General features: G+C 37.0%; 1 protein-coding gene across 1 annotated transcript in view; it reads right to left on the reverse strand.

Annotated features, from left to right (window-relative positions):
- The window catches only part of PAWR (pro-apoptotic WT1 regulator), a 48,091-nt gene that overhangs the window by 21,249 nt on the left and 4,362 nt on the right, over positions 1–22,480 (reverse strand). Inside the window, exon 3 of the mRNA XM_083365143.1 lies at positions 174–305. Coding sequence (XP_083221269.1) covers positions 174–305 — 132 coding nt within the window. The remainder of the gene's footprint in view (positions 1–173; positions 306–22,480) is intronic.

Here is a 22,480-nt window from a genome sequence, read left to right on the forward strand (position 1 = left end):
AGGAAGAGGCAATAGGCAAAGTTATGAGGACAAAATAAATACAAGTTGTAATAAGATTTCCGTATCATATTATTCAACATCAACCAATAATGCCAGACCAATGTAACATTGGCACTAAAATCTGTCAAAATAAGAGTTAAAGATATTTGTACATATGCATTATAACATCTCACCTGTAATATATATGAAGGATTTGGATCCGAAATAGTGGATTCATTTTGTATTGTATTTTGTTGTGTGATTGCATCTTCTCTTTTACGTTCTTTTTGTCCTGCTTCATCATCATCATCATATTCATCCAAACTCTAAAATAAAACAAATCAGTGTTTTCCAACTTGCACGTTAAATCTGAAGTACTACATTTCATCAAACTTTGGATATTGCAAAATGTATCTATACACTATATGGCCTTTTGGGTGTTAACAGGTACTACTTGCCTACATTAAGCTGCGTATAATGAATGTATTGGTCTAAAGGCTTTCTTGGTTAAATGCAATATAATATTTCAAAGGTAAACTCTATCTATGTACATGATTGAGATTCAAGGCAAGAAAAGTTCTGAGGATAGGTTTTAAAAGAAAGGAATACGAATTGCAGACATTTAATTAAAATTTAATTAAAATTCCGATAGTTAATTTTAAAAATTGTAAATTATAATTATATACTACTAAAAACTCTACTGTTTGTAATCTCCGATAAGCACAAATGGTCCATCATGGTGCAAAAGGTTTTGAACAAGATTCCTCAAATCTATCTTAAAGAATGCATACAAAATCTTGTAACCATTACTCCTATGTAATTGAAATTTCAAGGGTCCTCACAATAGTGTATTTGCAAAGTTGTGGCCACTGCAGCATCATTGTAGTAAGCCATGGTTATATGACTGTGATTTCCAAAGCTCTCTGCCAACTTCCCACAAGCAAAGTCAATGGGCAAACCAGCAGGAAGTCGGAGGTTTTCCACAGAAGGTTGATAGTTTCAAAAGGTCAATAAAAAAGTCAAACTCCGTAATTAGGAATGGTAGTACTGAGGGATTGGGAATATGTACCATCACTCTGGGCAACACCTTTTCATCACGGCATGGCATGGCATGTTTTTCTTCTTTTCTATTCTTTTCTTTTTTGTTTTTCAACCTTTTAAGTTCTATTCCTTGCATCTTCCATAGTCTATATTACTCTATTTTTAAAGTTTTTAATAAAATTATATAAAAACGTTATAGGTATGGGAGTAATTAAATCAATACAGGATCCAATTTGACTTGGTCACCTGGACCAAAGGTTTATTCTTCCAAGCTTTGGGGCTTGTGCTGGAGCCCATCATCAGGGAATTTCTCTCTCACCAGAATATGTGCACTGGACTCTCTACACATATAGTTACTGGTTTTGTGTAGTTTTTAGTTGTTAACTGGGGTGTTGATGGCTGGCTATCAAGTTGTTAATGTGATTTCTTTGTGATGCTATGCCCTTGGTGACAAGGTACCCGATAGGCTGGTGTTTTCCAGGCTTCAATCATTTTTATGACTACTTTTAGCAGCTGGAGAATTGAAAGTATGGCTTTGTTCATTTCAATGTGAGGCTACCAATGAGTTCACATCTCACCTAACTGGTCACTCATGCTCTTGCAATCTTGTGATTAGCCTCCCACATCCGTCCCACATAGTGGCAGGGGCAATTCATGCAGGGAATCCGGTAAATTACATTTGAAGTTTCTCCCACCACCAAACGATCTTTGTAGTGCACTATTTGTCCTCGTACAGTAGAAAAAAGATGGCCATATACTTTAGAACTTCTGAAATTAGCTAATTATCTTGAGAAATAAGTAAATAACATTTGGCTATAGTTTATGATAATAGATAAAACACAGATTTTAAATCAGAAGTATGTGAATTACATGGAAAGAGACTGTCATGTACCTTAATCAATACCAGGTGAGCTCCCTTATGGCAGAGAAGGAATAAATTTTCATACAGGTCTATTTCATTTAACAACTGACTTGTTTAGCAACAGTTTGAAGTTACAATGGTGCTGAAAAATAACTTTATAAGCAGTCCTCGCATTTATGACCATTACAGCCTCCTTGTAGTTAAATAACCAACATTAGGGTACTTCACTACAGTGAAGTATTTACAACTGTTGCAGCCTCCTGAAGTCCTCCAATCATCATTTGCACACTTCACAACCAGTTTTGAACAAGCAGAGTCTATGGAGAAGCTGGCAGAAAATTCATGGTGATATGATGTTTTGCTTAATGATCCGTGTTAGCTCGCCTAATGACCATATGAGGTGACATCCTAAGTCCATTGGAATCATGTGATGTTTCACTTAGCAACTGCATCACTTACTGAAGGAGTTGTCAGTCCCAACTGCAGTTGGTAAATAAGGACTAACTGTATTTGCGTGTGCTATCTGCACCCCAAATCAGTGCACAGGTAGCAATGTAGTCCAAGACTTTGGTCACATGCCAATTCCAAACTGCAGCCAAGCCTCCAGCCAAACTGTTCTCTAGATCCTTAGAGAAAACTCGAAGTTTCCTCTGGAATCCAAATGAGTCCATCAATTATCTGCAACTCCTCTTGGATTTGAGGCTCCTCATTATAAAGCCTGTGGCAGCTGTGGCCAGCAAGTATATTACACAACTCCATCTAGTGTACAAATTGTGCTCATTCCTGGTCCAGAAATCAACATTCACAGTCATTCATGTGTTAAACATTTTTTGACTGGACTATTACAATGCTGCCAAAGACCATCTAGAAATTTCAGTTAATTTAAAATGTAGTGACACATAGTCAAGGATGCACCTCAGTAAGTATGCCCAGGTAACTACTTTGTGTGCTGCGCTGGCTCCCAGGATGATACCTATTCAGAGCCAGGATATGTTACCTCATAGTCTGTCAATAAATCACAATTGATTCATCTAGATAGAATGTAAACAATGATTTACAGATTACAATAACATCACTCTAAGCCAGGACTATGGTTAAGTTCTATGCATGTTGCTCCAATCACTTAGAATAAAGGATGTGAATTAAAGACATCTAAAATAAAAGCTTCAAAGCATGAAGAAATTGTAACTATTAGCAAACAGACATTCTCCTTACTTGTAGATATGTTAAGAGCACAAGTTGCTTTGCTTTTTTAAAAAGAAAACAAATAAGATACTGCCAAGAACTTTATATTTTCCTATTTTTTTGGAGGGGGGAGAGGGAGGGAGGGCTAGGTGTAATATGGACAGTTTTGTTCCCCTGATATTAGTGTCTTCAGGTCCTGTAGTTTGTTTCCGTATCAGCAAACAGACACATATATTAACAGCTTACTTGAGGGAAGCTAAACTAGAAGTCATAAACCTTTTTAAAGAAATGGGTTGCACAGTATTGGTGATGCTGTAAGAAATAAATATTAAAGTAAAAACATAACTGAACCTTTACAGCAGGGGTCACCAATCACCAGGCCACGGCGCACCACTGGGCTACAGCTTGTCCAAAACCAGGCCACGGGAGAAATGCAGAAGCATACGCGCATGAAGCTCTATTCATGTGAGCAAGCACACGAGCATGAAGCTCCACTCATGCAAGGTTCGCACAAATGGAACTTATAGTGCTGATTCCCATGCTAAACTCATTCCTAAACTGGTTTTGATCAGCAAGCTCTTCTCAAATGTGTCCAATTATTTCAAGTTGTTTACTTTTGCTAAGAACTGACACTAATGCACATTCCTATGAATTTTTGATTATATTAAAGAATTATGAAAAGATTAAATTGATTCATACGTTAATCCATATGTACAGATTTTTCAGCAGCTGTTTCTCCAAACAATACTAAGTAGCCAAAGTTATACAAAACAATATATTTCTGGTTTCATACTGGATTTCTTGACTATAATAAATGTTCTAGTACTACATTTCTGGTTTGAATCAAACCGATGACATCTGATGGAAAATATTAGCAAAATGATGATACCAAAGAGCATACAGAACCAAATTTCCTATTATTGCTTTTTAATCAGTTACTTTTCATTTTTCTTTCCTACATATTTTACAAGAGATATTTCCGACTGATCTCCAAGATAAAAGAGTTTGTGGCTTAATGTAGCTTACTAAAAGATTATCATTTATATTGCTGTCTGTATATAAAAAGATAAGACAAGTTCAATATCTATTGTCTTCATGGACGCAAACTATTTTTTTTTTGTAGCAGCAACACTGAAATGGTTTTCTATTGATTTATTCCTCCCCCACACTTTCCAGTCTTAGAAAGGTTCAAGCTTACAGCCTTGTTATTTTTTGTAGTTTCTCATAGAAGCACTAACCAGGCCTAACCCAGCTTAGTTTCTAAGCTCATATAAAGTTGGCAAAGTTTAGCTACCTGCTCTCTGATATAATATTGCTAAATTTCAAGAGATTAACTCTATTTCTATATACTGCAGACAAAATAATATGGATTCAACTATTGAGTCTAAGGTTCAATAATAGCACCTTTATAGCACCCTCACCTCTGCAAAAACGCATGGTTAATGCAAATCATTAAGACTACAAAAGCACTGCAATAATTAAACATGTGACAGCATTGTCACATATTCCAAAGTGCAATCAAATTTTTCTGTCCAGAATATTAAAATGCGTGCTTAAATTTTGCAAGTGTATGCAATATACTGAAATATTTTTTCTTAGAAGAAAGACAGCTGAACCAGCATCTGAGGGTGAAAAGGAATGTTTTCACAGGCATAGTTAGTAAATACCACTGGTCTTAACAGACATTCTTCCTTAAATGGAAGCTAATACTGACTAAGCTAAAAAAAAAATATTTTCCTACAATAGATGTTGCAATCCAGTTATTAACCTTTGCAACACCTTCAACCAGAATACATGAAATCTGTATACTTTATAATTAAAAAAAATATTTTTCATTTCATACTTTTAAATATTCTGTGTCATTCTTCATTTCTATATGACAAAGAAAAGCAATGGTTTTGCTATACACATTTAAATGTTCTCATGGCAAGAACAGCTCACAAATGGATTTACATAAGCACCAATCTTACATTCCTACATGTATAGCTATATGTACTAAGTGTATGACAGAGTACACACAATCCTTTAAACATAACACCTCTAAATGTTAACAGCATTTTCAAGGGATTGGAAATGAAAATTTAGAATGCCAAAACCAGCATTAATATACATAATCCGGCTGTCTTTTAGCATTTATTTTAGGATAGCCATGTAATTCAAACCATTAAGAGAAGAAGGGGAGAAAAGACAAAGGTTTCTGAAACAAGTCTTATTGTTAATGTTTTATATTTTTACATGTTTGCTTGAAAGTGCCTTGTTTAGAGTGACCCTCTGCTGCTGGAGGTTCTGTAATCTCGGAGTGGCTTATAGGTCACTTAGATGGGGAGGGAATCTGCTACACTTTCCAATATACTATCAAAAAACCCTGCCCCATTTAATGGATTGGTTTGTGAAATTTGCATATAAGGTAGTGTAGGGCAGAGGTCCCCAACCTTTTGGGCACCAGGGACAAGTTCTGTAGAGAGGTTTTATGGCGGACAGGAGAGGGCGTGGTTTTACACAGACCGGTTTCTGGCATGCTGCGGACCAGTGCTGGTCTACAAACCGGGGATTGGGGACCCCTGGTATAGGGGAAATTTAAGCAAAGAGGCAATCAACAAACAGGTTTTCCTTCCCCATTTTACTGGGAGAAGCTTCAGAAAGCCTCTCATTAATGATCTCCAGCACCAAGTACAGTTTGTTGCTTTGTATTTCTTTACTGCACTACCAGTGACAAATGGATTAAAATTTAATAGAAAGAATCTGGCAAACATTATTATATGAGGTTAGTTACAATGGAAATTAACGTAGAATCTCCCTAGATTTGCAAGTTCTATCTTGCTAGATGAAGCAGAAAGAAAAATGGAATTGTTTGCTTCCACTTTAGATTAAGTATAATTTAGCATGTCAACAAAACCAGAAGGTGTTGCTCATCTTAAATACTGTTAGACAAGAAAGGCCAGGCTCAACACCAATATTTAAATCCTTGACTTACAACCACAGCTAGCACCAGAATTGCCGTTATTAAGTTGATGCAGTCATAAAGAGAAATATCACATGATCACGCTGACGTACGACGGCAATCCTGGCATTTCCCACTGCATTCAGGAGCAAACAAATGTTTGCTGGTGGTTGATGGGCCAAGCTGGGGGACCCACGTGGGGCTGGGGAGAGAAGGTAGCTGAAAAAATGAATGCTTGCTGGCACTTGCTAGGACACCTGAGATTTCTCAGGGCACAGCAAGTAAGCCCAGAGCCGCAGTTCTGGGTCTGTTTGGAACCCCACAAAGCAGGTTAACAGGAAGTAAAATGGCTTAAATGGGGAGGGAGAGATAGGCGGGTGTGTGGCAGTTTGAATGTCCCTGTAATTTAAGTATGAGCTGGCTGCCAAAGGCCTGGATTTTAACCATGATTGTAAGGATGCTACAACAGACATAACTTTGGGTGCAGGTTGTAAGTCCATTTTTTCAGCACCATCATAACATTGAATGGTCACTGAATGAATGATTGTAAATTAAGAACTATCTGTAATTTAACCAAAAATTCAAATAAAGGTAACAAGTCTAGGTAGAAGCTTTGTAACTTTCTATTTTTGTAATTTTCAGTTGTCTTTTAGAAGCAAATCCCTACATGGTGATTTACTTCACATAAATATGTAACAGAAAGTCACGTTCATTTTTAAATAAGGGCATCATACTGCTTCTATCATAGAAAATAGCCAAAATTCCAGTTAAATAGCATATAGTCCTCAATTAACTGCCCTGTTTAACAACCATTTGAATTTATGACAGCACAGAAAATAATATCCCTGTGCCATGATTTTCTAAACGGGAGACCACAGCATTAGATACAATGTATACACGTAGTTCTAGACTTATGACCACTCATTTAGTGACTGTTCAAAGTTACAACGGCACTGAAAAAAGTGACTTATAACCATTTTTCACATTTAGGGCCATTGCAGCATCCCCATGGTCATTTGATCAAAATTTGGGTGCTTGGTAACTGGCATATACATATGACAGTTGCATTGTTCCAGGGACATGTGATCACCTTGTGACTTTCTGACCAGCAAAGTCAACAGGGAAGCCAGATTCATTTAACAACTATGTTACTAACTTAACAACTACAGTAAATTCACTTAACAACTGTGGCAAGAAAGATAATAAAAAATGGGGCAAAGCTCACTTAATTGTCTTGTTGAGTGGTGGAGACATAGTGGTTAGAATGCAGTACTGCAGGCTACTTCTGCTGAATGTCCGCTGCCTGCAGTTTGGCAGTTCGATTCACACTGGCTCAAGGTTGACTCAGCCTTCCAACTTTCTGAGATCGGTAAAGTGAGGACCCAGATTGTTGGGGGCCCTGGGCTGACTCTGTAAACCCACTTAAAGAGCACTGTAAAGCACTGTGAAGTGGTATATAAGTCTAAGTGCTATTACTATTGCTATTGTTTCGCAATGGAAAGTTGGGCTCAGTTGTGGTCGTCTGTTGAGGCCTACCTGTATCTGCAATGTACAGCTGTACATTGTACATTCCTGTACAATGTACAGGAAACAAAATATAGCTGAAATGCTTCACAGTGCAAATTTTTAGTGTGCAGATAACATGCTTAAGATTTTTTTAAAAAAAATTGATTTGTTTTAATATTTACTGCAAGACTCTCTTTCATCACTGGGCCTGCTCACCTTAATTATTTATTAAGATAATAAATCTATTTTAGGCATCCAAAAATATTTGCTGATACTGTCTCCTTCCTTTCAACCAGGATTACAGAAAGCGAGACCAAAAGCAGGAAAACACTTTCCCTTTTTGCTTCAATAAAACAAGAGTATCTTAAACGAGTCCATTTTCACTCATTAAATAGTTTGCAGCAAACACAGATTGCCAGCTGGACCTAACCACGACCCACCTTTATTGCCGGTGAATCCAATAAGTACTCTGCTTTCCCTACAGCGTCCCTAACTAAATTTGAAGTCCCTAAAGACTGGATCCTATACCCTCCCCTTGGCTGTCCTCAAAAACTGATACAGGAAGATTCCTTACCCAGAAAGAGAATACCCCTGTGACTCTGGACACACAGAAACAAGGGAGCATGTGCTTCTCAGTGCCTAATACTACGGAGACATCCACACTAGCCTCATTTCACCATTACTGTATAAAAATATCCAGGGCACACAAGACAATTCTACACCTCCCTGCTGCTTTAAGATATCAACCATGCTACAACATGCAGTGTTGCTACTTGATACCAACATGGTACAGCATGCAATGTTGTTAAGTTTATTATTATTCATTTATTAGATTTGCTTGCTGCCCATCTCATCTAAAGTTCTGCACAGCAGTACTCAAAATTCATCAGATGATGTGACCTGTGGCCAAAATTAGACTTAATGAGCATCTAGGTCGGTATACAAGCAGTCCTCAACTTACAATCACAATTGAATCCAAAATTTATGTTGTTAAGTGAGAAATTTGTTAAGTGAGTTTTACCCCATTTTATGGCTTTTCTTGCCACAGTTGCTAAGTGAATCATTGCAGTTGTTAAATTAATAACACAATTGTTAAGTGAATCTGGTTTCCCCATTTACTTTGCTTGTCAGAAGACTGCAAAAGGTGATCACATGACCCCAGGATACTGGGGAATCAGTTGTCAAGCATCTGAATGTAAATCACATGACTATGGGGATGTTTCAACAATAATAAGTGTGAAAAATGGTCATAAGTCACTTTTTTCAGTGTCATTGTAACTTTGAAAGGTTACTAAATGAACTGTTGTAAGTTGAGAATTACCTGTGTTAATGCTACCTCTAATTTGATACAGTCTCTCACATATTAATCTTTTATGTTCTCTTAATGCTCAGGTCCCCTTTTTTTAGATTTGTAGATTTTTACACTTTTTAAAATATTGTCTACCTTTTCATTTTTTAAAGCTTCTGATGCATCTTCTATGTTTTTTAATTGAGTGTACCCTACCCTATTTATGCTGGTCTATGACTAATAAAGATTTGATTAGTAGTCAATACCACTCCATAGTATCCAAAATATCAACTGAGAACTGAGTTGTTTTCTTCTATGATACATTTATTTACTTTCTTGACTATTGCTGATGTTTTCAGAAGTCTTCTCAAAATTCAACATTTTTGAAAAATGTTGGTGGGCTGTATAAGGCTGCTTTATATAAACGTATCATGGCATCCAAGTATCTTTTCCAAGGCTTTCGTTGCTACCACATCAAATGCAAAATTTACAGCTTATTTCTGCTGCTTTCTTTACTGTTACTGTCAGCTAAATCAAGGCAGAAGCTAACTACAACTTCAATATTTTCACTGCCAATTCTAAAACTGCTGTTTGTTGTCATTATCTTGATCTTACTTTCAACTTAAGTCACATTTTTTCAGTATGTTCTCTGAATTTCACTTTTAGCTATCAGAGTAGCATCACAACAGCACATCACTGATGCTTCCTCCATCAGTTTTAAAACCATTCTTGTCTTCTTTCAATACAGCTTCCCTCAATATGTATTCAAGTATATAGTTGAATGAGTGAACAACCTTATTTGACTCCTCTGCCAACCTAAAGTCAGTATTTTTGCCATATGTTATACAGACTATGGCTTATTTGGATTTCTTTTGCTTTCTCGGTTGTTCAACATACATCAGCAAGATCTCATGTCTTGAACATTTAGCATTGCTCTTTTCCTGTAAAGCTCTAATGTGTTGGATTACTCTAACAAATATTTGCTAGCACGTGGAATTAAGGATACTGTATGATAGTTTACACATTCAGTAAGTCCTCCTTTGGCATTGATATTTGGACTGACTTCTTTGAATCTATTGCCATGCTAGTGTTCTCTAGTTTTCCTGATACTGTTTAGTTAGAAATTTTACTGATTGTCCTTCTGTCTCTTCTATATTTATGAAGACATTCATAAATTTCTATTACTTTCCAATTTGGTAATGACTGAGGTGCTGTTTTAGGTTCCTTTTTTGTACTAGATATTATCATAATTAGGAATATCTTCTAAGGTACCCTCACAATGTTTTCCAAAAGTTAATTTACACTTTCCATCTTTGTTTGGCTTTCTTAGAATCAATAATCTTTATTGAAATACTTCAGAATGCTGTTTCAAGGTTGGAACCTCTTTCTAAGTTTGTTTATCTTTTGGAAGCCTTTCCTTGTGTTTTTGTGGTGGCATGGAGCCATGATGGCACAGTGGTTAGAATGCAGTACTGCAGGCTACTTCTGCTGACTGCCAGCTATCAGCAGATTGGCAGTTCAATTCTCACCAGCTCAAAGTTGACTCAGCCTTCCATCTCTCCAAGGTCAGTACAATGACGACCCAGATTGTTGGGGACAATATGCTGATTCAGTAAACAACTTAAAGAGGGCTGTAAAGCACTGTGAAGCGGTATATGTCTAAGTGCTATTACTATTTCCATCTACAATGTCTTTACAGATGTAGTTATAATACTACTTCTGAAATTCTTGTTAATTTCCTTCCTGAAAGCTTTGTCTTTGGCTTCTCTTCCTTTCTTGGCAATTTCTGCTATCTGTTCTTATATCCAGTTTGCTTTCTTGATCTTTGGCAGTCTCTTTTTTTATTAATCCATAACAATTATTTGATACCATTTCATACTTCTCCTGGTTCCGTATCAATGAAATTCAGGACTCAAAATAAATCCTGATGCTTTGAGAATTGTAAATATACATTGAAGCTCATATTGTGGAAACTGATTGGCTTTCTTCTACTTTAACTTAACTTGAATCTTGCACATGACTTTATAATCTGCTCCATAGTTGGCCTCTTTGTTTTATGATTCAGCTCTTCAAACTCCCTGTACCAATAGCATAGTCAACTTAATTTTGTTATACTTCATCTAGTGAATATTTATCCTCTCAACATTTATGTTAAACAGTTGCTGTGTATTCTTTCCTCAAGATTTTCACTGTGTAGTTAGATCACATTTGAAAAGGTACAAGCAACATCTTGTTTTAAGTTCTTTAGCCTACAGTGATAAAGTGTGATGTAACTAATATTATAAAGTAGGATTTAATTCAAGTTTCAATACGTTTCCAAAATTGACTACTATCAGTTATTGATACTTTTGTCTTCATATTCACATAATATTAACTCAAGGATTTGATTACAGGTAGTCCTTGTTTAAGACAATTGGGACCAGCAACTTGGTCATTAAGCAAAGCAGTTGTTAAGTAAAAAAATGACATCACCAAGACTGTACTTATTTTACTTCAGCTTTTCTTTGCTTTACAGTATCAGCCAGATGAGCTCAAATAGTGGGGATAGTTTCTGGAACCTGACTCATGAGGAAGCCAGATAAAAGGGCAAATCTTATAGATCTTTTCCCCCCACCCTTCCTCTCTTTGGAATGCTTACCCTAGCACTGGGATAATCAGCGGCAAGTAAATTAATGCTTGTATTTACATTCATTGCAGAGGAAGAGATTTCAAGAAAGCACACACACAATTGTGTTAGCCTAGCCCAGACATGTTAAACTCGCGACATCACAACGTCACGTGACATATCGGAACTTTTTCCCCATTGCCGGCCAATTGGGTGGGCGTGGTTTCATTGTGACGCATCAGGCCTCTGGGCTAGCAGTTTGACACCCCTGGCCTAGCCACTTAGAAGACAAAAAGGCCTATAGTGTGAAATTGATTAGGGTCCTGTCATTGTCAGGCAGCATCACAGCCTGCTGGAGGATTCTAATCAACTAATTAAAGGCACAGAGCACTTTTTAAGATTAGGGAATTCTTGTTTAAGCAAACTCTTCAGTTTGTGAGAAGAAAAAAAAACAGAGATCAGGACCAGGAGAATGGGTACTGACTGAAGCTGACTAATGTAACTGAGAGATGCTGCAAAAGTCAAAAATGCATACATTGATCAGAAAATTACTTTTTCATCACCATCATAACTACAGTCACTAAACAGGGATTAACTGTACTTTATTTGAAAGTTTTCTATAATATCCATCAAGTTAGAGAGTTTTTAGAGCAAAGCAAAATATGGGTGGAAGCTGTGACTCATACGTGTTAAATATAAAGTAGAATAAACAAATATTATGTTAATAAAGCATTTAGGTTATAACAATCAAAGCCAAAATATTTGTGTAGCTTAATGCAGCTTTCCTTACGTATACAGCTTATTATTCTTTTTTTTTTTTATTGAAAAGTTTTAAAAATACAGTTTTCCTTTAAAAAACCCCCTTCCCCCTCCCTCCTCCCCTCCCTACCTCCCCCCTTCCCCCCCCTCCCCCCCTCCCTCCTCCCCCCCACCTCCCCCCAACCCCCCTCCCCCCCCGGACTTCCCAGAGCTAAATACAAGGTATATATATATAAAAAAGCAATCATAAACAACCATATACTAACAACTATAAAATCTAAAATCCATCACTCTCTAACTTATATAGGAACAAACAAAACTTAGCATTATTAAATATATATAGAAGACAAAATAAAAAAAGAAAAAAGAAAACGAAAGAAGACTTATTCAAATGCTAGATAAAACTTCTTGACCCTATACTTATTCTGGATAAACTCAATCCATTTTCTCCATTCCATAATATAATGTTCTTGCGAGTAATCTTTCAAATAGGCCGAAATCTTCGCCATCTCTGCCAAGTCGGAAACCTTTAAAATCCACTCTTGTATAGTCGGCAGTTCCTCTTTCTTCCAATATTGACCTATCAAAAGTCTTGCTGCCGTAACTAAATTCAACATCAACTTAGAGTCCACAACTGTAGCGTCAACAATTATTCCCAACAAAAAAAATTGCGGACAAAACTTTATCCTCTGTTTAAAAATCTTCTGCATGTTCCACCAGACTTTTATCCAAAAAGCCTTGACCTTTTTACATGTCCACCATATGTGAAAATATGTTGCCTCTTCATCACCACACCTCCAACATTTAGGCTGATAATTCGGATACATACTTGCAAGCTTTTTAGGATCTAGATGCCATCTATAAAACATTTTGTAAAAGTTCTCTCTTAGACTTTGAGCTTGAGTGAATTTTACATTCCTCACCCAGATCTTTTCCCACGTGTCTATTGTAATAACTTCCTGAATATTTTGGGCCCATTTTATCATACAATCCTTAACAAGCTCTGTTTCTGAATCGATCTCTATCAATGCAAGATATATCCGTTTAATATGTGCTGGTCCTTGATTTCTAATTTGCTTTATCAAATTTTCATCAGTCGTTGCAAATCCATTTTTTTGGTCTTCTTTCCACCTGGCCTGTAACTGAATATATTGAAACCAAGTCTGAACAACCTTCTCTTCTCGCAAGAAACTATATGATTTCAAGCACCAAATATTCCTTTCCAAACTTAAAATTTCCTTGTAAGTAGTCTCATCATGTTTGAAACCAGCATGTATATTTTCTATTGCGTGTTTTGGGATTGCCCACAATGGTATCTTGCTGCTTAACTTATGTCTATACTTCTTCCAAACTCTCAGCAATGCCTGTCTTAAAATATGCATCCTAAACACAGTATCTACCTTCTTATCATACAACAAATATGCATGCCAGCCAAACAACAGATCATGGCCCTCAAGATTTAATAACCTCGATTGTGTCAAATTAATCCAATCGCTTATTCCTACTAGTGCAGCAGCTTCATAATATAATTTAAAATTAGGCATTTTAAGGCCACCTCTCTCACGAGTATCCTGCATAATCTTAAGTTTAACTCGTGGCTTTTTCCCTGCCCACACAAATTTATTGATACCACGCTGCCATTCCTCCAAGTTAGAGTCTTTCTTAAGAATCGGTATCATTTGAAATAAGAATAAAAATTTGGGCAGGACATTCATTTTCACTGCTGCAATCCGTCCCAACAAAGACAATTGCAATTTTTCCCAACTCTCCAGTTCTTTTTGAATTTTCCCCCATAACTTTTCATAATTATTTTTATATAGCTTTGTATTAGAGGGCGACAAAATCACCCCCAAATATTTAACCCTTTTAACAATCTCAAATCCAGTTAATCCTTCTATGAGAGCCTTCTGCGAAACTGTCATATTTCTAGCCAAAATTTTAGTTTTCTGTATATTTACTTTAAATCCAGAAACCTTCCCATATTGTGTTATTATCTCCATCAGGTCCACAACAGAGTTCTCTGGCTGGGTCACTGTAACAACCAGATCATCTGCAAATGCTCTCAATCTGTAATCCTGATCTCCAACTTGTATCCCCTTAATTTTTTCCGAATTCCGAATCTTAACCAATAATATCTCTAATGTTAATATAAATAACAAGGGCGATAGCGGACACCCTTGCCTTGTGCCCTTCTCAATATTACATACTGTTGTCAAACTGTTGTTAACTATAATTCGGGCAGTTTGTTTTTGGTATAATGCCCTAATCGGTTGTAAAAATTTTTCCCCAAAATCCATTTTGTCTAAAACTTTCAACAAAAATTGCCAGTTCAATTGATCAAAAGCCTTTTCAGCATCTAAAAAGATTAGCGCAGCAGAGATCTGGTTGTGCCTTTCCAAAAACTCTAACACATCAACTATATGTCTCACATTAGTTTTCATTTGTCTTCCACTAATAAACCCCGTTTGGTCCCCATGAATCACCTGTTGCAGAACCCTCATCAGTCTATTAGCCAAAACCTTAGCAAATATCTTATAATCTGTATTTAAAAGCGATATCGGTCTGTAATTTTTAACTAAAGTAGCATCCTGGTCTTCCTTCGGAATCAAAGAGATAAAAGCTGTTCTCCAAGACGGGGGCACCTTTCCCCCCCTTTGGATTGTCTGGAACAGTTCCTTTAACGGTTTTATCATCTCTAATTGTAAGTTTTTATAATAGGCCGCAGTCAAGCCATCAGTGCCTGGTGCCTTATCCACCTTCAGTTCCTTAATAACTGTAACTGTAATAACTGTACAGCTTATTATTCTGTCCTTCTATTAACAGCTTTGTTATAAATCCTCTCATTTCTATTTCATCTAAAAAACTTGTGGGATTGTCCACGATTGTCCTGCACGTTTTATTTCTAGATGGGAATTTGATTTTCCTCTACAATGAATGTAAATGTATATGTAAACAGCATCTTCTGCTTCTAAACATAAAGAAAAAAAGGCAAGTATTTTACAACAGAATTAATTCCATATCCTTTGAGAACGAATCACTGTATCATCATTAGTAAAAGTTGTAACTGATTATCCAAATTTCTCACTTTAAACTAATCCTCACAGGCTTTCTACAGTAAAACAACCAATGTAAGTAAAGTTGAACTTTGAAGCCCATCATGTAAATATTTTCAAATTAATACAGTGATGTTTCTTCAATTAATCCTATTAAACAAGAGTACCCGTTCTCCAAAATATAAAAAAGATATTTTGGAAACTAAATAACCTGACCAATGATACATTGTAAAACTGAATTTCTGTAAAACATCACCACTCCAAATAACTTGCACTGGGCCTCCTTATAAATGGCTACAATTAGAACATGTACTCATTTAAATAAACAAGATCATTACAACTTTAAAACAATATTTGATTTCATGCTTGAAAGAGAAATATGTCTAGTAAGGAATGTATTTCATTACTTCATTTTGAATAGTAAGTTTACTTACTTACTATTCAGTACATATTCAGTACATAGGGACGCGGTGGCTCAGTGGGTTAGGATGCTGAGCTTGTCGATCAGATGATCGGCAGTTTGGCGGGTCAAATCCCGAGTGCCACGTAACAGAGTGAGCGCCTGTTACTTGTCCCAGCTTCTGCCAACCTAGCAGTTCAAAAGCACGTAAAAAATGCAAGTAGAAAAATAGGGACCACTACGGTGGGAAGGTAACAGCGTTCCGTGCGCCTCTGGCATCTAGTCATGCCGGCCACATGACCACAGAGACGTCCTCGGACAAGCGCTGGCTCTTCGGCTTTGAAACGGAGATGAGCACCGGCCCCTAGAGTCGGAAACGACTAGCACGCATGTGCGGGGGAACCTTTACCTTTTACATATTCACTTTAAACAGTAGCATGGAGGAAAGAAAGATACGTAGCTTTGATTAAAACTCACTGAATTGCTGACAAAAACAATTTATTTCCAGATTTCTCTCACACACATTCTCTCTCCGTTTGTGTGCACGCACATTCATGTGTGTGTGAGAGGGAGAAACACTAGGACTATGTTCCAAATCAGGGTAATGTCAAAACACGGTGAAACTATTTGGGGCAGATTTTTATTTACAAAAAGGATAGTATGTCTCAGTTAAAAAAATATTAAATGGCTCCAATTTATCAGCAATGCAGGTGGGATTTTTTTTTTTTTTACAAAACATGTGTCTGAACATGTAAAATGCTTGCTGGACAAGGGGGAGAAGGAAGAAGCTTTGAATTCAGAGATTAACAGTTTTTTCCTCTGCTAACAAGTGACCTATGATCATATTGCAATATCTCAGCCTTTTTGAAAGGTTGGGTATAGACGGCAAGCTTCTGATTGGGTAATGTAGGAGTTGATTGGCAAGGTATAAAGGATCTTTGTCACATAGTATTCACAGATGATTACTGGAAGTTTTAGGAAACCTGTTATAATCAAAAGAGAAAAAATTCTGAATAAGATTTCTCTAACACAGACATGTCAAACACAAGGCCCGGGGGCCGGATCCGGCCCGTGAAGTGGTTTCATGCGGCCCGCGAAGCCATCCTGGAAACAGTGAGGGAACGGCCCCCACTGCCTTGGCCCTGGCCCAGAGACCTTCCTTCTGCCAGAGACCCTCAGATGTGTCCCACTCCTGCCCAGGCCCCCATAGGCACCCTTGATGCGAACGTTGTAGAGCTGGCCACACCCACCCAGTAGGCCATACGCACTCTAGCCACGCCCACCCAGTAGGTCACGCCCACTCTGGCCACACCCACCTGGCCCCCTGAGGGCAACCGCAATGCTGATGTGGCCCTCAATGAAATTGAGTTTGACACCCCTGCTCTAACAGGTCTGGCCAGACTCTGAAACGACTGCAATCCTACATAGAACCAAATCAAAGTAGACCTTGAAAGAAGAATGCAGTAGCTAATTTCCTCCTCACACAAACTGCTTTGTTATTGCTCTAATTTTTCATTGAGCCATGAACTAGTATGTCTGCACAGTAGCATTATCGAGAAACCTAGTCTTGCAGCTCAAATTGGACAAGTTCTAGATAACTGGCTGTTGAGAAGACAGATGATTAAAATGGGGAATATCTCTGTGGCAATAGCTAGACCTCAACCACTTTAAAAAGAGAATTTAAAAAAAACAAGCCCTAAAAATTTTAATACTATAGAAGGAATTGTCCCTGCTTAATTTCTTCAGAAATCATATTTCAAGGCAGGAAACAATCCAGTAAATCTATGTGGAATCAATACAGGACATTTAATTATTATTACAAAATATTTGTAATAATATTTGAACAAATCAGGCTGTGAGATTGAATTTGGGATGGTCACTGGGACCAGAGATTTACTCCTCCGAGCTCACAGAACAGCCCAAAGCATATATTTCAGTACAGAGAAGTTCCCTGAAGATGGGCTCCAGCATGAGTCCAAAAGCTCAGAAGAGTAAATCTCTGGTCCCGGTGACTGACCCAAATTCAATCTCGCATCATTATCCTGGGACATGTATATTTGCCTTCAAATCAGGTTGCCTCTGCACAGTGCTAAGAACTACATTAGACTATCACTCATTTTATAACTGAAAAGATCAATTATTAATATTTATTAATATTTTGTTCTTACTTATACCTCATACTAACTCTACTTGAAAATACAAGATTCAGAAGCACAGTAAACAGAAAGAGATAATCCATCTATTGGCCATATTTTCATTCTGCAAACAATGGGTAAGTCAGCATTTTTTGGTTTGGTCTTAGTTGCAGTAAAAGTAGACATCTTTTTCAGGCATTATATAAAATGATGCAGGTGCCACAAACACTTTTTTAATAATTAACTGAACTTTCACAAGAATGTAAGATCCCTCCTATAAAATTAATAGCTTGAATTACACATCTCTCTAAGCCACCAATGTCCAACTTTTAGCTTGCCTAGGCTGCACTGGGTGAAAAGGAATCATCTTGGGCTCCATATAAAATATATAATTAATGCATATACAGTAAATCACATAATAATGTGAAAAGTTTATGATCTTATGGGGCTCACTAGCTTTCCAGGACCACATGTAGTCCATGGGTCACAGCTGGACACATCTGCTCCAAACCTAATAAAAAAACCATATTTTGTGATAGCATTGTATGTTACACAAGCCCAAATGTAAATGAGTTGACCAGTGAGAAAAATTCTTTTGTGATGTCAAACAACTGTCTGTGCAATAGCTGTTTTTATCAGCTACCGGTAAGTCTGTAGTTTCTATATTTTACTTCATCTTGACCACACTGTTTCAGAAGCCCTTAAATACCACAGAGATTTACCTCCAAATCCCATACCTTCATGAAATACAATGATGTGGACTGCAGTGCACAAAGGTGTTAAGGATGCAGTTAAGACAACTGCTTATAATACAACAGACTAATATGACTATAGCTCTGGAAAACTATTTTTGTGTTGTGTTTGACAGCCACGCATGTTTGTTCACAGTTTTTGAGGGAAACTAATGCAGAGTCTTTTTGCATCTGCTACTTTAGTTCTTAATTCAAAATGCTGGCTTTGATCTTTGAAAAACAGAACAAACCCCATCCATCTTAAGAAATAATTATCTGGTGTACAATAGGTGGCTAAATACGCCTTTGTGGTCATTTAGCATGTTGTTATGCTTTTCTGATAATGTTCAGTTGCCTTATAGATCCTTTTCAACAGAAACATAAGATACAAATATTTACTTAAGACTGCCTAAACTTGTGTTATAATTTTTAGTCCAAATGAACAAACAATAAAAAGAGGAAAAGAATAAATATGTCCATCCTACCAAAGCAGATGTGACTGAATCCCTATTTATTAAAGTTTAGGAAGCTAGAAAAATAAAGCAAAAGGTATTAATGCCACCAGAATGAACTCTTAGTAGCATGATGGATTGCCTCTTGTGTTATTTTTGACCTCAGCTGATTATTTTACTGCAGTGTTACTGAAAGAAAACATTTTCCACTCCTCAGGTGCCAAAATAACCTGGCCAACTTTTAATGTTATATTCACTGGGGAAACCTGAAGGAAAGTTATTTGTTATTGCTCTATTTTTTCTAAATCTTCCACTATTTTTTCTCTTTTTTAATTATATAATGGATATACAATCAAGAACAACTTCTCCACAAAAATATCTTTTTCATAGATAAAATGCAGATGGTTATAAAAAAAATCTAGATTTTCAGTATAGAATTTGGCATTGTTTCATAAGACGTGTTTTTTTTTAGGCTTAATTTCTCATCCCTCCTAATACAGATAATACTAAATGATCTCACATTTAGATAAAGTCACATTTGACTGACAAGGGGCCCATTTTCCAGGCTTCAATCACTTCACTGGCTGTCTTTGTACCTGCTCGGCCAACAATCTTGTATCTGCTCAGGCAACAAGGCAATGCTTTAATTTTAAAAGAATAAAGAATAAGTTTAAATCTATGGTCCTAGAATTAAATCTCATTTTCAATAAGCTTTCTCAAATATTGTGCTAAAGGTAAAGGTTCACCCGCACATGCGTGCTAGTCGTTTCCGACTCTAGGGGCCGGTGCTCATCTCCGTTTCAAATCCGAAGAGCCAGCGCTTGTCCGAGGACGTCTCCGTGGTCATGTGGCCGGCATGACTAAACACCAAAGGCGCACGGAATGCTGTTACCTTCCCACCGTAGTGGTCCCTATTTGTCTACTTGCATTTTTACGTGCTTTCGAACTGCTAGGTTGGCAGAAGCTGGGACGAGTAACAGGTGCTCACTCTGTTACACGGCACTTGGGATTCAACCTGCCAAACTGCTGACCTTCTGATCGACAAGCTCAGTGTGCTAACCCACTGAGCCACCGCATCCCTTTTATATTGTGCTAATTGACATATAAAATGTATTTAGTGTTACCATGAGAATATATGGCTTTTACCTTTGCTCTTAATGATATCTTTATTCACAATAGTAGGGATATAATAAAATAAGCAGTTCAAAGTCAATTACTATTTTTTTGTGTAACTTTATAACCAAGTTGTTTAATAGAAACAAATAATCACACATACTTACTAATGAGTTCCTGAATGGTATTTTTTTAAAAAAGTCTATCAAATTGACAACAATAACAAAATCATATAGCAGTTCATGCCAATAGAGAGCCTTGGTGGAGCAGTGGGCTAATGCCTCCTTAAGTAACACCAGCTGCCTGCAATTAGTGCAGGTTCGCATCCCACCAGGCTCAAGGTTGACTCAGCCTTCCATCCTTCCGAGGTAGGTAAAATGAGGACCCAGATTGTTGGGGGCAATTAAGCTGACTTTGTAATAATGCCGCTGGGGTGTGTGTGAAAGCCCTAATAAGCAGGCATATACATAGAATGAAGGCTACTACTGCTAAGCTTGTAAGCCGCCCTGAGTCTTCGGAGAAGGGCGGGATATAAATGGAATTAAAATTAAATTAAATTAAATTAAATATACTGCTAATTATAACTGCTACATACCTGAAGACTAAATTATTTATTATTTTATTTATTAAATTTGAATGCCATTCATCTCTCTATTAAGCAACTCTGGGTGACTAATTAGAAAAAAATATTCATGATGTGAACATTAACATCCTTTTAAAAACATTGACGAAAATGACAGATGTCGGTAGCTATTAGTTGTGCGTGCAGCAAGAATGTATTAATAAAGCTCCCCAATATGCTTGTATTTTTTCCAGTCACCTAAAAGTTAAAGTATATACCAACTAGTCTCTATTTAGAAAATGTTAATTCATATGTCCTTATATCAAACCATTGGATTTTTAACAGAAAAATGAATCGCTTCCAAGAAATTGTAATTAAAATTCTACACAGAATATTTTAGCTTGTAAATATTTCAATTAATATTTTGAAGTATATTAATATATTTATATACTTCAAATATGTTATTATAAATATATTGAAAAAGTATATATAAACAAATATGCTTAATATGTGTAACTGCCAAGCAAGTTCATCATCCTTTATATATCCAAAATTTACAGACTTATCCAACACATCCATCATTCATACTACAAGATGCTCTATAAACAGTCTTCAGCTTTCATCCATTCACTCAGCAACTATTCAAAGTTATAGTGGTGCAGAAAAAAATGGACATACAACTGATCCTTGAAGTTCTGGCAATCACAACACCCACACAATCATGTGATCACAATCTGGGCACTCAGCTCATGATTTTGACATTGCAAGGAGCTGCAATACATGTTCGCCATTTGCAACCTTACCTGCTGGCTTCCCACGAAGTAACTGGAAAACCTGGCAGGGAAAGTCACCAATCATTACAGTAAATTTCTCCCATCCATAGCACACATACCTGCCCATGCGCATTCTCTACAGTTCCTCCCTAGCCTTCTCCCATTCTCCCTCTACTTGTCTGTGGCTTGTGCTGGATTTTCCAAGTCCTTCCTGGCCTCCCTAGCGGCACCTTTGTGTTCATTACCTGGGACATCCATTGTAACCTGAAAATTATCTGAAAAGAATCTCTCTTCTAGTTTTCTATACATCTTTGTGCTCAAGATCAAAGCCCACATTTTACTTCATCAATGCACCTATGCTTGCCTTTTCTAACCTTTGTTTTCTATTGTATACATTCGCATTCACATCATTCAGTTCTCCAATTCTACCTCCCTCAATTATATGAAAGCCTCTGATCTCATTATATAAAAAGGCTGCTCCCCATTAGAGGCTATATTCAAAAGGGTATCTTATACTCTTTCCATATTTCAGCCGTTTTGCTCCAAAGTGTCCTGCATGCTTATCTGAAGCCCATAATAACTCCAATCTTTCAGACCTCAAAGGCCATATCTTGGACTGCATCAGGGCACAGGCACATATCTGTCCATGCACACAGAACCTTCTAGTCCCTCTTTGCTCAGAGATTTTGTTCTAAATCTGTTACAATTTTCAACAATGAAATAATGCTCCGTAACAACCCACTAAACAAGTTTGATAATTTGAACAAGTGGAGCCCAGTGTTGTGGCTCCAGAAACATTAGTAAGAAATAGATTATCAAAACCCTTTTTAATATGGGATTAAGTTTGTATTTGGCACAGAAAAGCCAAGGTTACCCATTAGATAGCTTGTCTAGAGCAAACTATGACTACTGATACCATTAGGTATATCATTGGCCTTTGTTGCCATTGACAGTGGTATCTTTTTGGAGCAGCTGAGTAAGCTGGGAGTAGTACTTTTGTTTCTACCCTTATTTATTTGGGTGCTAACAGGGATAATACCTAACATCTGCCTGGCCTCCTGAATTTTAAGCTGCATTTTGCAAAGTTCTGTCCTG

This window comes from Vipera ursinii (genome assembly GCF_947247035.1).
Source record: "Vipera ursinii genome assembly, chromosome: 6".
Classification (NCBI taxonomy): domain Eukaryota; kingdom Metazoa; phylum Chordata; class Lepidosauria; order Squamata; family Viperidae; genus Vipera; species Vipera ursinii.